The sequence below is a fragment of the Capra hircus genome, chromosome 5, assembly GCF_001704415.2.
Source record: "Capra hircus breed San Clemente chromosome 5, ASM170441v1, whole genome shotgun sequence".
Lineage (NCBI taxonomy): Eukaryota > Metazoa > Chordata > Mammalia > Artiodactyla > Bovidae > Capra > Capra hircus.
In genome coordinates this window covers 43,260,921-43,273,491 of record NC_030812.1, presented here as the reverse complement: position 1 = coordinate 43,273,491, position 12,571 = coordinate 43,260,921, and the positions used below count along the sequence as shown (strand labels likewise).

At 41.7% G+C, this 12,571-nt stretch overlaps 1 protein-coding gene across 3 annotated transcripts in view; it reads right to left on the bottom strand.

Annotated features, from left to right (window-relative positions):
- BEST3 (bestrophin 3) overlaps window positions 1–12,571 on the bottom strand; it is a 52,881-nt gene that overhangs the window by 28,524 nt on the left and 11,786 nt on the right. For 2 of the 3 annotated variants that reach the window (XM_018047953.1, XM_013963877.2), the window contains 4 exons: window positions 6,265–6,419; window positions 4,661–4,738; window positions 4,399–4,551; window positions 674–754 (listed from right to left, as the gene is read on the bottom strand). In XM_018047953.1, the coding sequence (XP_017903442.1) occupies window positions 674–754; window positions 4,399–4,551; window positions 4,661–4,738; window positions 6,265–6,419 (467 nt within the window). The remainder of the gene's footprint in view (window positions 1–673; window positions 755–4,398; window positions 4,552–4,660; window positions 4,739–6,264; window positions 6,420–12,571) is intronic. The other variant, XM_013963879.2, reaches the window with a different exon arrangement.

Genomic DNA, 12,571 nt, shown 5'->3' with positions numbered 1-12,571 from the left:
GTGAACCAACAGTAAAATGTTCAGTACTGTTTAAGAGCCGAGTAAGGACTTGAAACAAATGGACAAGCTGAAGGCCTTTTCTTAGTTAGGTTTTCAGGAAAGAGAATGGTTGGAGGAGAATCTTGCCTAAAATAAAAATTCTCTCATGCTACCTCTTCATGAATAACTTCTCTGGAATAATGCGTCAGCGTAAAAGCCCTGGGGTCCATCTGGTGCCATTAAGGGAGATTTTGAGCCACAGGCTGGCCTGGCCCCACATTCTCAGTGTCCAGCTGCTGGACATCTGACTGTAGGGATCTACATGATCTGCATTTTGGAACTCACATTGTATTATGGCTGCCACTTTATGTCACTGTTAATCTTTTTAGGTGGCAACTGGAAACAGATTAAAAATGTCTTAAAATATTGGTCTGTACTGAGATGGAAGAGGCTATGTAAAGAGGCTAATAAAGAAACTTACAAAGAAAACTGGATTGAAGTTCTATTGAAAACGGATGGAATTTCACTGGAACTGAGACCCAGTGAGGTTTGTAAGATTCCAAAAGAACCTGCAAGCAACATATTGAACAGCAAAAACCTCTTCGTTCGTAGCTAAAGCTCTCAACTTCAGAGGCCTGCATCAGAATCTGTTTAGATGATTAATATTTGTAAAGGACAGAAAAGCTTCTCTAACCTGCAGATTTCTGTCAATGCACCAGTTAGTTTCAAAATCATCGTCATCTTCTCCAAAAGGATTGATAAGCTGCTCAGCTACCTGCAATTGAGAACATAGAATGAGTCTGCCATGATGCTTGTGAAGACTAAGAGTGGAGGCTGGAGAGGATTCCTGTTTCACTCTCTGATTTCTTTTGTCACCTTTCACAGTAGGAAGCCTAGAGCAGAGTGGGAGTGGGTTGATAAATACACAGGTATGTATCAGTCAGCAAGACTGAACTCTCAGACCATCAATCGTGCACCCTCATGCATGGGACTGCTCTTCAAAGTCTCTGTCTATTCAGCTGGTGACAATGCAGGTCCCATCCAGGGGAAGCCATGGGCTGTTTAGGAACCAAAAGACTGATTCTCAAGTACAGATCAGCCAGCAAATATCGAAGGAGTTCTGACAATATGCTAGGCACTTCAAGGGGTGCAGAGCCTGTGCTCTGAAGGAATTTACAAAAGCCCAGGTGATGAGAGAAAATGTAACTGTGGGCAAGGTTATAAAGCAAAGAAAGACTTAAATCACAAAGAAAATATTACAAGGAGATTTCACAGTAACTGGACATAACTACTAAGCGAATGAGTCAGCGCTAGTAAGTCATAAAGCTGGACTTTTTCTTACTTAGTTTTAACTTAAAGGATTTACTGCAGGTTACTTAGAAGTCACATAGGTTTTTATCAAATATCTTCTAATAGTTGGTCAGTATTAGATGTTCTTACCATGCTCCTGAATTGAACAGCCTTCTTGTAAAAACGACTTTTTTTTGACTGCACTGCACGCTGTGGGATCCTAGTTCCCGATCAGGGATCAAACCCATTCCACACTCTGCAGTGGAAAGGCAGAGTCTAAACCACTGGACTGCCAGGGAAGCCCCTGAATAGCCTTCTTGATGAGAGATTCATGTGCCAAATGAGACTCACCCATTTTTCTTTTTGATTCATTCCCTTTGATTTTTAAATTATTTGGATGTGCGTGTGTGTGTGTGTGCGCGCACGTGTGCATGTATGTGGTTTTACATTGGGCTTAAATGTGAAAAACTTACAAGTGTAGAAAATAAAAGCATCATTGATTAGTTGAGTTCCTAGATGCTGAGACTTCTTGGTAAAAAAGATCTATCTATATATTTTTTAGGATTTAAGTCTAATCACTTAGATCTGTTTTCAACATTGAGTGGACATCAAAATTATCTGAAAAGCTTTTAAAGAAAATTGATGGCTAGGTCCCTTCCCCAGAGATTCTGATTTAATGGGTGTGAAGCTGAACCAGGCATCAGTAATGAGTAGAGCTCCCAAGAGATTTTAATGTGTGGCCATTGTTGAGAACCACTGATAGGGAAGGATATCCCTCTGTTCTAAGGGGCGGCCCTGGCAGGGCTGGTGCCTGGATCAGTCAGCTGCACAGCAATATCCATGAGGAGTCCGTCAATGCAAGTTCCAAGGGGTTGTCTACCCTTTCTTGCCTGGTGCGAGCATGCGTGCTAAGTTGCTTCAGTTATGTCTGACACTTTGTGACCCTATGGACTTTAGCCCTCCAGGTTCCTCTGCCCATGGAATTCTCTAGGCACGAATACTGGAGTAGGTTGCCATGCCCTTCTCCAGGGGAATCTTCCCAACCCAGGGATTCCAATCTGGGAAGCCTATTTTTGCCTGGGGTTTTCTTTAAATAAAATGGGCCACTGGATGGATCCTGAAAACACTTTTGTTACATCCAGAATTTCACTTTTCTGACATCAGTCCTGCATATAGTATTACAGTTTCTACATTTAACTATCAAAATGATAGCCATGATTTTTAACTGACTGTCACAAAGATAGCCTTTACTCACTTTGAGGCTCCGTTTCTAGCAAATAACTGAGTAATAGACTGTGCATAAGGTTAAGTTGGGCTTTCTACACTTCAATATTTATAAATATAAGAATGGTCAAGACAAAACAGCTGTTTAGAAATTGAGATACAATCCACTGGATGGGAAAACTCCCTTCTCTTAGAGTCACCTATCTCTCAATGGAGCTAAGATTTTCTTTTCATATTTTGCCTTCAAAAATATTTTATAAAGGAAAAGAATGTTAATATTTTATTTTTTGGTGGGCCACTCTGCACAGCATGCAGGATCTTAGTTCCCTGACCAGGGATCGAACCCATGTCCCTTGCAGTGTAAGCAGGAGTCTTAACCACTGAACCACCACGGAAGTCCCAAGAAGGTTAATATATTAGAAAGCACTTCAGAAGGCAGGAACTGCTGACTGTTCCTTCCAGCCTGGCTGAACACTTCACATGGGCACAAAGTGAAGAATAAAGCTCAGCACAACTCAGGCAAAAGGAAAATAGAAGACCAGAACGACTGAGGATTGAGTGTTTGGGCCAATTGTGGCAATTTTCAGTTTATAAAGGTAGGGTGTAGTTTTTCTCTAATGAGAAATGAGAACTGTTAGTCTCTCCTGCTCTTCGTCTTAAATGGGTAAAAATAATCCACTCACTGTCATCTGGTTAAAAATGTTTTTGCCATTTGTAAAGGAAATGCCTTTACTCTTTGGAGGGTAACTTGAAATGCCAACATATTTATTTTTTTCCTGGTTAAGATTCAAACCAATGAAAGTAAAGGCATCTGCAGGGAAAAGGCTGCAACAACATGGAAGACCCGGATGTGCATGTCGACATGTGGTTGTTTGGAAGGTCAGACATTTGAAATTCTACTTTATTATCTTCAAACTGTCCTTAGATTTCAGTTACCTTAAAGAAGGCATCATCTTTGACCTTTTTCTGTCACATACTAAAGAGAGGGAAGAATTAGGTTTCTGATATCGTTACATACATTGGGATGAAGGGAGATGGTGGTGGGAACAAATAAAATTTAATGCTGATGACTGGACTAGTTCTTTTCATTGCTCTGACCTGCTTTTAATTTCCTGGCAAACCACATGTTGTCATTAATCCTGGTGTTTCTGGTTTTGATTCCAATGAATTCCTTTGAATCTCAGTTCTGGTTTTGAAAATGGAATGCATTTAATGTCGTGGGGCAGCTAGTGGGATATCAGGGAATAGAAGCTAACTATTTAGAGTTGAGCAGAGCCAAGATTGTTTAGTCGCTCAATCATGTCTGATTCTTTGCAAGCCATGAACTGTAGCCTGCCAGGCTCCTCTGTCCATGGGATTTTCCAGGCAAGAATACTGGAGTGGGGTGCCAATTCCCTTCTCCAGGGGATCTTCCTGACCCAGAGATTGAACCCACATCTCCTGCATTGCAGGTAGATTCTTTATCACTGAGCCACCTGGGAAGCCCAGAAGCAAGATAAAAATATAATAATCATGCTTAAGTCTGAGATACAAGACTTCTTATTTACTTTCTTTTACTCTGCCTAGTCGCTTGTTGTGGTATAAAATATCAATGCAGGTATACGTAATACCTTAATTACACTATTGTAATCCTAGTGAGAGCACACAAAGACTTAGCAAAATCAATGGCCATAAAAGAGCAGCGTCTTTGCATAAATGAGCTGCTTCAGATCTCTGCAGCACAGGACTCACCACGTCCCTGCCGCTTGAACTCCCGGTTGAAAAATAGTAACATCTCAGCTATTAAATGTTAAATCTACCTTGGAGTCACTCATGAATGAGTGATTCAGTAAGGGATCAGTGTGCAGAGTTTGGAACAGGACCTAGAGTGTAGAGAGGGTCTCAGGCATGGAGACTGTTGGCTACCTTGAGCCATCCTGCATAGAAGAAGAATTGTAGGAGAGTGAAGATTGGAATGTAAAGATCTAAGTCATGCCCCACATAGCCTTTGGTGGGATCCAAAAACTGGCGTCCGATCAGGCAGGCAAAGAAGAAGGTGTAGACGGCCAGCGTGACCACCTGAAACAGAGAGAAACCCTACTGAGAGCACAGCCCTGGCTGCCCCGAGAGAGCCAGCATGCCAAAGTGGGCAACGGAAAGAAAAAATCACGTGCCAAGGATTTGATACCTGGGTGTAAACCAGCGGAATCCCAACCCAGTCGTAACCAAATAAGAGGCTGCACCAGGAGCGAAATCGGTTCATTTCCTAAGCCAGAAATAGATAAAATATGATTTACTAAGATGACGGGTATGGTAAATAACATTTACTGGGGTTCAGAATATGGCTGTGGCTTTTAGAAATACACCTATAAAATAATGATCGTGACTTCAAAAGACTAGAAATTGGTTCTGAAGGCCACTCCAAAAGGAAAATTTTGAAAATGACAAGCTTTGACATCATTCAATGATGTGCGAAAGGGATAAGTACAGTTATAGTTTAAAAAATATATTAAGATAAATCAGGATGATATAGAAATATCCCCTACTCTATTGAATTCATAATTTCCCACTATATATATATAGGCCCAAAGGGGTGGTGGAAATGCAGTAGTTAATATTTCAGACAAATCATTTCTAAATTATGTGGAGAGCAGATTATTTTTTGTTTCCTCTCTTTTGAAAACATGCTTACTGAAGATCTTGGAAAAAAGCCTGAATACATCTATGCCTTTCCCCCCAACAAATGAACACTTTAGAATACTTCTATTGATAGAAAATCTATCTCTGTTAAAGCAGAAAGGATTGAGATCCATTGATTTCTTTTTTCACTACTGAACACAAGTTATTATTTAAGACTGAGAAAGAGTATATGCTAGTTTGGGAGCCATTTTAAAATCATTCACTCTTTTTAGCCTAATGAAGGCAGGAGACTGTCATGGCACAAATCTATCTAGCCTATCTATAAATTTGTTTCTCAAACGCATTCAGGATTATTTCATTTAATGAAAACACAGCTTTGTTTCCTGGGTCATCTGGAAAGCTGATTAACTTTGCTAAGTCACTTCAGTCATGTCCGACTCTTAGTGAACTGGTGGGCTGTAGCATACCAGGCTCCTCTGTCCATGGGATTCTCCAGGCGAAAATATTGGAATGGGTTGCCATTTCCTCCTCCAGGAGATCGACGTTGGGATATTCCAATTTTGGGGAGCTGACTGGGGATTTGGGTCCAGGATCCTGGAGTTAGGGATGGCAAATATGCCTCTTGGGTGCCAGAACCTTCCAAGCCCTTTGCAGACATTGCTGATCAATCAAGGAACATTTTCTTGTAGAGCCTATTACAAAGCCTGTGTGTTAGTCGCTCAGTTCTGTCCAGTTCTTTTCGACCCCATGGACTGAAGCCCTCTAGGCTCCTCCATCCGTGGAATTCTTCAGGTAAGAATACTGGAGTGGTTTCCATTTCCTTACTCCAGGGGATCATCCTGACCCAGGGATTGAACCTGAATCTCCTGCATTGCAGGTGGACTCTTTACCGTCTGAGCCACCAGGGAAGTCCATATTACAAAGCCTACTTCTGCTTAAAACAGCCTCTAAGCAACCACCTCCAATGAACCTCAGTTACAACTGTGTTATATTCTCCTCCTGCATTTGAGGGTTCTAATCCTTGCCCAGACTTTCTGGTTCCTTTGGAACCAGGATTGAACAAAGCAGACTCGTCCAGATCCAGCCTTTTACATCCAAGTTCCTGCTGGTGTCTGAGCCATATCTTTTAACTGATGTTTGCAAAGTACTTACAGTCATCAGTGATTGAAGATCAACACTGTCTCTGATTCTACCTTCCTTCCGGGCTTTAGCTGCAAGATTTCCAAACCAGATGAATGGAACCCAGTATTTCAGATGAGGAGATTTGAGGTGGTCGAATAATTTTCTTTCCTCTGCTGTCATAAAACCTTTACACAAAATAAAAAGAGATAGGTTATACAGACTTGATTTAGCATTAATGTTTGTCTTAGTTGCTCAGTCATGTCCTACTTTTTGTGACCCCATAGATTGTAGCCTGCCAGGCTCCTCTGTTCATGGAATTCTCCAGGCAAGAATACTGGAGTGGGTTGCCGTTTCCTTCTCCAGGGGATCTTCCTGACCCAGGGATTGAACTGGCATCTCTTATGTCTCCTGCGTAGCAGGTAGATTCTTTACCAACTAAGCCACCAGGGAAAGCCCCTTAGCATTAATATATTACCCTAAATATTTCAGCATCTACCATGCACGCATAGAATGGGGGATATTCAAGAAATAAAAAATAATGCAGTTCCTGTCTCAAGTAGTTTTTACTTGTTTAGAGAAAAGGACTATTTTCCTCTGTAAGGACTGCTTACATGCATTGCCTTATATACCAATATATAACCCTGCGTGCTTGTGTGCGATCGTAGTGCCAATAGGAAGCAAGGTGACATTAAATGTGGACTAGGACATCAGGGGAATGCCTCTTCTTAAGGGTTTGGTAAAATTGAGAAGAGGAATACTTAGAATTGTTCGGATTTAAAGAATAAAAGGTGGTAATGTATACAAAGCACTTAGTGTTTTGCCCAACAGGCGATTCACATGACTTTGCCTCCTGATGCTTCTTTTCAAACACCTAAGTAACCAGGTTCTCTTCCGAGAAGCCTTCCTTGATTCCTTCTGCCTCCCCTTCAAATCGCCACAGGGCTCTCTCTTGCCTCAGGTTATGGTCGTGTTAGACACAAATGTTTCCCCTGCTAAGACCCTTTGGGAGGGCAAAAAGCATATTACCTTCACAGTCCCCACAGCATTTTGCATATACTGTAAAAGCGTTTCTTTGATTTTGTGTGTCTCCCTGTGTGTATGTGTGTACGTGTGTGTGTGCATAACACAATTTGCTTCAGCTTTCAGTGACTTCTCTGAGCCTCAGTTTTCTCATGTGTAAAAGGGATAATAACGTCTACTTCACAAGGATGCTGTAGAAGTACCTGAGATGAGGAACATATGTCAAGAGGTTAACGTAACACTTTGCACATAAATAACACTCAGTAAGTGTGAACACATAGTATATTATGTGAAACTTGACTCACCCTCCACCGCCTGCACACCGGAAGAGACTTGAATAATAGGAGAGCAATAATAAGGTAGCAGGTTTATTTATTAACAAACATTCATGGAATGTCTACTATGTAAAAAGTTTTGTTCATATAAATATATGCTTCAAAAGCTTACTGTTTATACTTGACCTTATTTTTTTTTTAAATTCGGTTGAGTAGTTCAGTGGGCACAAAAGTCCTAACAGGCTAAAGAAATATTAATGGGGAAAGTAAGTCTCATTTTCCCAACCAGCCAGTTTACCTCCCTGAAGGAAATCACTACAACCAGGTTATTGTGTATATTTCGGGAGAAGTGTCACAGATTTCACACAGGCCAAATTTTTAAAAACACAAATGACTTTATACTCCATACATGTCTGCCATTTGCTTCTTTTTTTCAAGTTGTATCTTGGAGATTTTTTTGTTAAGATGTGGAGAGCAGAATCTTTCTTTTCATGGCTGCATTCTAGTTAGCTTTGTACAATATTTTACACAGCTAGTCTTCTTCGGAACAGAGTTTTAAGCTGCTGTCACAAAGCACTGAGCTGAGCTCCCTGTGCTGCCGAGCAGCTTCCCACTCGCCATCGATTTCACACGTGTAGTACACATGTGGAGAAGGAAATGGCAACCCACTCCAGCACTCTTGCCGGGAGAATCACAAAGACAGAGGAGCCTAGTGGGCTGCCATCTATGGGGTCTCACAGAGTCGGACATGACTGAAGCGACTTAGCGGCAGTATACATAAGTCAATGCTGCCCTCTCAATTCATCCCACCCTCTCCTTCCTATCTGTGTCCATGAGACCATTAGGGCAAGATTCCTGACCCAGCGTTGCACCTTACAGCCTCGTGTGCCTGTGTTTTAGCCCAAAATACCAGTGCCTTTGCCTTATCACCAGAGGTGCTGATTCAATGGGTCTAGAGTAAGGTCCAGGGATAAGCATGCTTTTAAATCTTCCTGAGTGATCTAATGAATTGGGTCCAGGTAGCTGCACATTTACAGATCTCTGCAGGAAATTCTGAACTACAGCAACGCTTGAAAAATCACTTCCTCACTGAATGAAGATTCTGTTAAGTCAGTTTGAAATAAACAGAGCAACAATTACAAGGCGAGTATTTACCAACAAGAGACTAGTTTAGATAATACTCAGATTATTTACATTAACTTTGAAAAGGTCTGTCCATGCCAGGGGAAGTGAACTCTCTCTGGTGGTCAAAAGTAAGAATGAGCCCGAGAATTCCTGTCTTGTTTCTCAGTGCATTTCAAAGCTGTTGCATGATCCAGATAATCCATTTGGGTTTTTGTTTTAAAAGACTTGCAGAGTATGATTAAATCTAATGATAAGAAGTCACTAGATGACCTGTCTTGGCTCTGTGCTTAAAGACCTACGCAACCTTTTACCCTTTCCCTGGAAGCCTATTCTCAGACATTTCATATTAATTGTCTAACAGTTACAGTCTTGGGATTTGTATTGCAGTTTCCAAAAATGACTGCATTTGTATACTTGGCTGAAATCTCTGTCATTTGACCAAAGAATAACTTTACCTCTGGTTATTTTTTATTCAGGAGTATGGATCAAATTGTGCTGGCAAGTCCTTTCTTGGCTTCTTAGCAGAAAGCAAATATGCAGAGTGAGGAATTATTTAATGCAAACACTAAAGCAAGAGTTAGGTCCCCTGCTCCCCCAATCCCTGTCGTGTAGCAAACCCATTGGTTGAAAAGGGACATGTAGAGTTAGGAAAGCAGGGGGTTTTAAATGTTCCGTCCAAATTTACTGAGTACTTTGCTAGGTGCTGTGAAAAATGAACCGGACACTAATGTGTCCTCCAAGAATATACAGGCAGAATAATTTTTATTATTTCCTACAGGGTTATACATCTTATACAAAATAACCCTATCTTTGGAAATTGAGTTACTGGTCCTTTGAAAGAAAAGTCTAGATTGTTAGTGAAATCAATTCAGAGGGCATTTGTTATTAAATGGAATGCCATCCTCATCAGTGCTTCAAACCATTTTAACTAGAGATCAATGATATTTTCAGAATGTGGTCTTTATCCTCGTCTCTAAGGCTATGTTCACCACAGGTATCAATTTGCTGCAGTTTGGCAATACCATCAGTTGGCTGATCCTCACATTACCCTGTCTCCTTCACATATCTATCTTCATGCCACATTTCCTCAGACCCTATCCACACTCCTAACATTGCTATTTTATCTTGCTATTGCATCTGGCTTGAATTTCTCTTGCTATCTCTTTTCCTTCTGGTTTTCTGGCTAGTTCAGCTCTGCTCAGCAATTTTCATACTGCTTATCTCAAAGAACACTTTTTAATATTTCAAGTCAGAGTAAAAGGATATATATATATGGATAGCTATACAATTATGCACACACACAGGGGCTTCCCAGGTGGCACTAGTGGTAAAGAACCCACCTGCCAAGGCAGGTAGACACAAGAGACATGGGTTTGATCTCTGGGTGGGGAAGATCCCCTGGAGGAGAGCATGGCAACCCACTCTAGTATTCTTGCTTGAAGAATCCCTTGGACAGAGGAGCCTGGTGGGCTATAATCCACAGGACACAACTGAAACGACTTAGCATACATGCACACACACACACACACGTTTGTATTTTCTTGTGACTTGAATTGTGGCTTGATGGAGTAGGATCTGCTGCTGCTGCTGCTAAGTTGCTTCAGTCGTGTCCAGCTCTGTGCGACCCCATAGACTGCAGCCCACCAGGCTCCCCTGTCCCTGGGATTGTCCAGGCAAGAACACTGGAGTGGGTTGCCATTTCCTTCTCCAATGCATGAAAGTGAAAAGTGAAAGTGAAGTTGCTCAGTCGTGTCTGACTCTTCGTGTCCCCATGGACTGCAGCCTACCAGGCTTCTCCGTCCATGGGATTTGCCAGGCAAGAGTACTGGAGTGGGGTGCCATCGCCTTCTCTAGGATCTGCTACTTTAAGGAAAAATTTTATTGCTTTCAAACCAAAGGACCAATTCAGTCCATTAATCAACAATATTCCAGCAATTGCAGATTTGGTTGCAGCTGAGGCAGATGTCTTTTGCCTTTAAAGCAGAGCATGCCCATCAGGCTCTATTAAGAAAAGAGCTAAGAGCTCTGCTTCTCAAAACTTTTAGCAGGATTTATTGCCAATTCTTTCTGAAAGAGTAACTTGTGCATTCAGCATCTCAGCTGTTCTCAGAGAGGTGACTTCTTCGGAAGCATTGCAATGAGCCTGATTCATTTTCCTCTCTGTACTTTCCAAATGAATGGAATGAAGCCACCAGATTCAGCTGCAGCTGTTCTTTAAATTCAATGGTAGAAGTTCAGAAATCCCTGTCAACTGGGATAACCAAGAGAAGGCAAAATGTGACTGAGAGAGAGATGCAATCACAGTATGAAGGCATTGTGGAAGGCAGTATTCAGACATATTTTTTTTTCTCTATGAACCATAGAAAGAAAGCTATCCCAAAACAATTATTGGCTTTTCTAGATGAGGTGCCCCTTGATTTTTCTGCTCTGTTCCATTCCATTCCATAAAAATGCTGGCTCCAAGCCATTAAAATGATTTAAGAACCCAAGAATAAGTTACAACCCACAATTTGAAAAGCTTGAGATAGGACATGGTTGAGTAAAGTCAGTTTCTGGGGTAGCAATGCTGAACACAGACAGAAACTCCTCTATTTTCTTAATGTGAGAAAAACATCTCTAGTCAGCCATATTCCTGTCTCTAAATTAGTATCCTATTTGGTAGCTCACTGCCTTCTACACATGACTCACTGGAAATACCATTCACAAAATCAGTGCTCTTAACTCCTTGCCTGTCCAGGTGGCCCAGAATTCCATTTGTGCTGGGTAAACTGCTCTGAAACAATTTGCAGATAAAGTTGGAGGAGTTAATAGATGTGCTCTGGTGCAAGACTTTGCTGCACAGTAGAATGGTCTAGGGAGTTTTAAAAACTCCCAATGCCCAGGTTACACTGTGTACCTATTGAATGTTAATATCTGGGGATGTGAGCCAGGCATCAGTATTTTTAAAAGATCCCTAGTGATTCTATCATAACAAAGATTGAGAACAACTGCACCTAGTGCAGAATCACACAGCAAGCTGGACATTTTGGTATCCTTCAGTTCTGTTCAGCTGCTCAGTCGTGTCCAACTCTTTGCGACCCCATGAATCGCAGCACGCCAGGCCTCTCTGGCCATCACCAACTCATGGAGTTCACTCAGACTCATGTCCATTGAGTCGGTGATGTCATCCAGCCATCTCATCCTCTGTTGTCCCCTTCTCCTCCTGCCCTCAATCCCTCCTAGCATCAGAGTCTTTTCCAATGAGTCAACTCTTCCCATGAGGTGGCCAAAGTACTGGAGCTTCAGCTTTAGCATCAGTCCCTCCAATGAACACCCAGGACTGATCTCCTTTAGGATGGACTGGTTGGATCTCCTTGCAGTCCAAGGGATGCTCAAGAGTCTTCTCCAACACTGCAGTTCAAAAGCATCAATTCTTCGGCGCTCAGCCTTCTTCACAGTCCAACTCTCACATCCATACATGACCACAGGAAAAACTGTAGCCTTGACTAGATGGACCTTTGTTGGCAAAGTAATATCTCTGCTTTTGAATATGCTATCTAGGTTGGTCATAACTTTCCTTCCAAGGAGTAAGCGTCTTTTAATTTCATGGCTGCAGTCACCATCTGCAGTGATTTTGGAGCCCCAAAAAATAAAGTCTGACACTGTTTCCACTGTTTCCCCATCTATTTCCCATGAAGTGATGGGACCAGATGCCATGATCTTCGTTTTCTGAATGTTGAGCTTTAAGCCAGCTTTTTCACTCTCCTCTTTCACTTTCATCAAGAGGCTTTTTAGTTCCTCTTCACTTTCTGCCATAAGGGTGGTCTCATCTGCATATCTGAGGTTACTGATATTTCTCCCGGCAATCTTGATTTCAGCTTGTGCTTCTTCCAGTCCAGCGTTCCTCATGATGTACTCTGCATATAAGCTAAATAAGC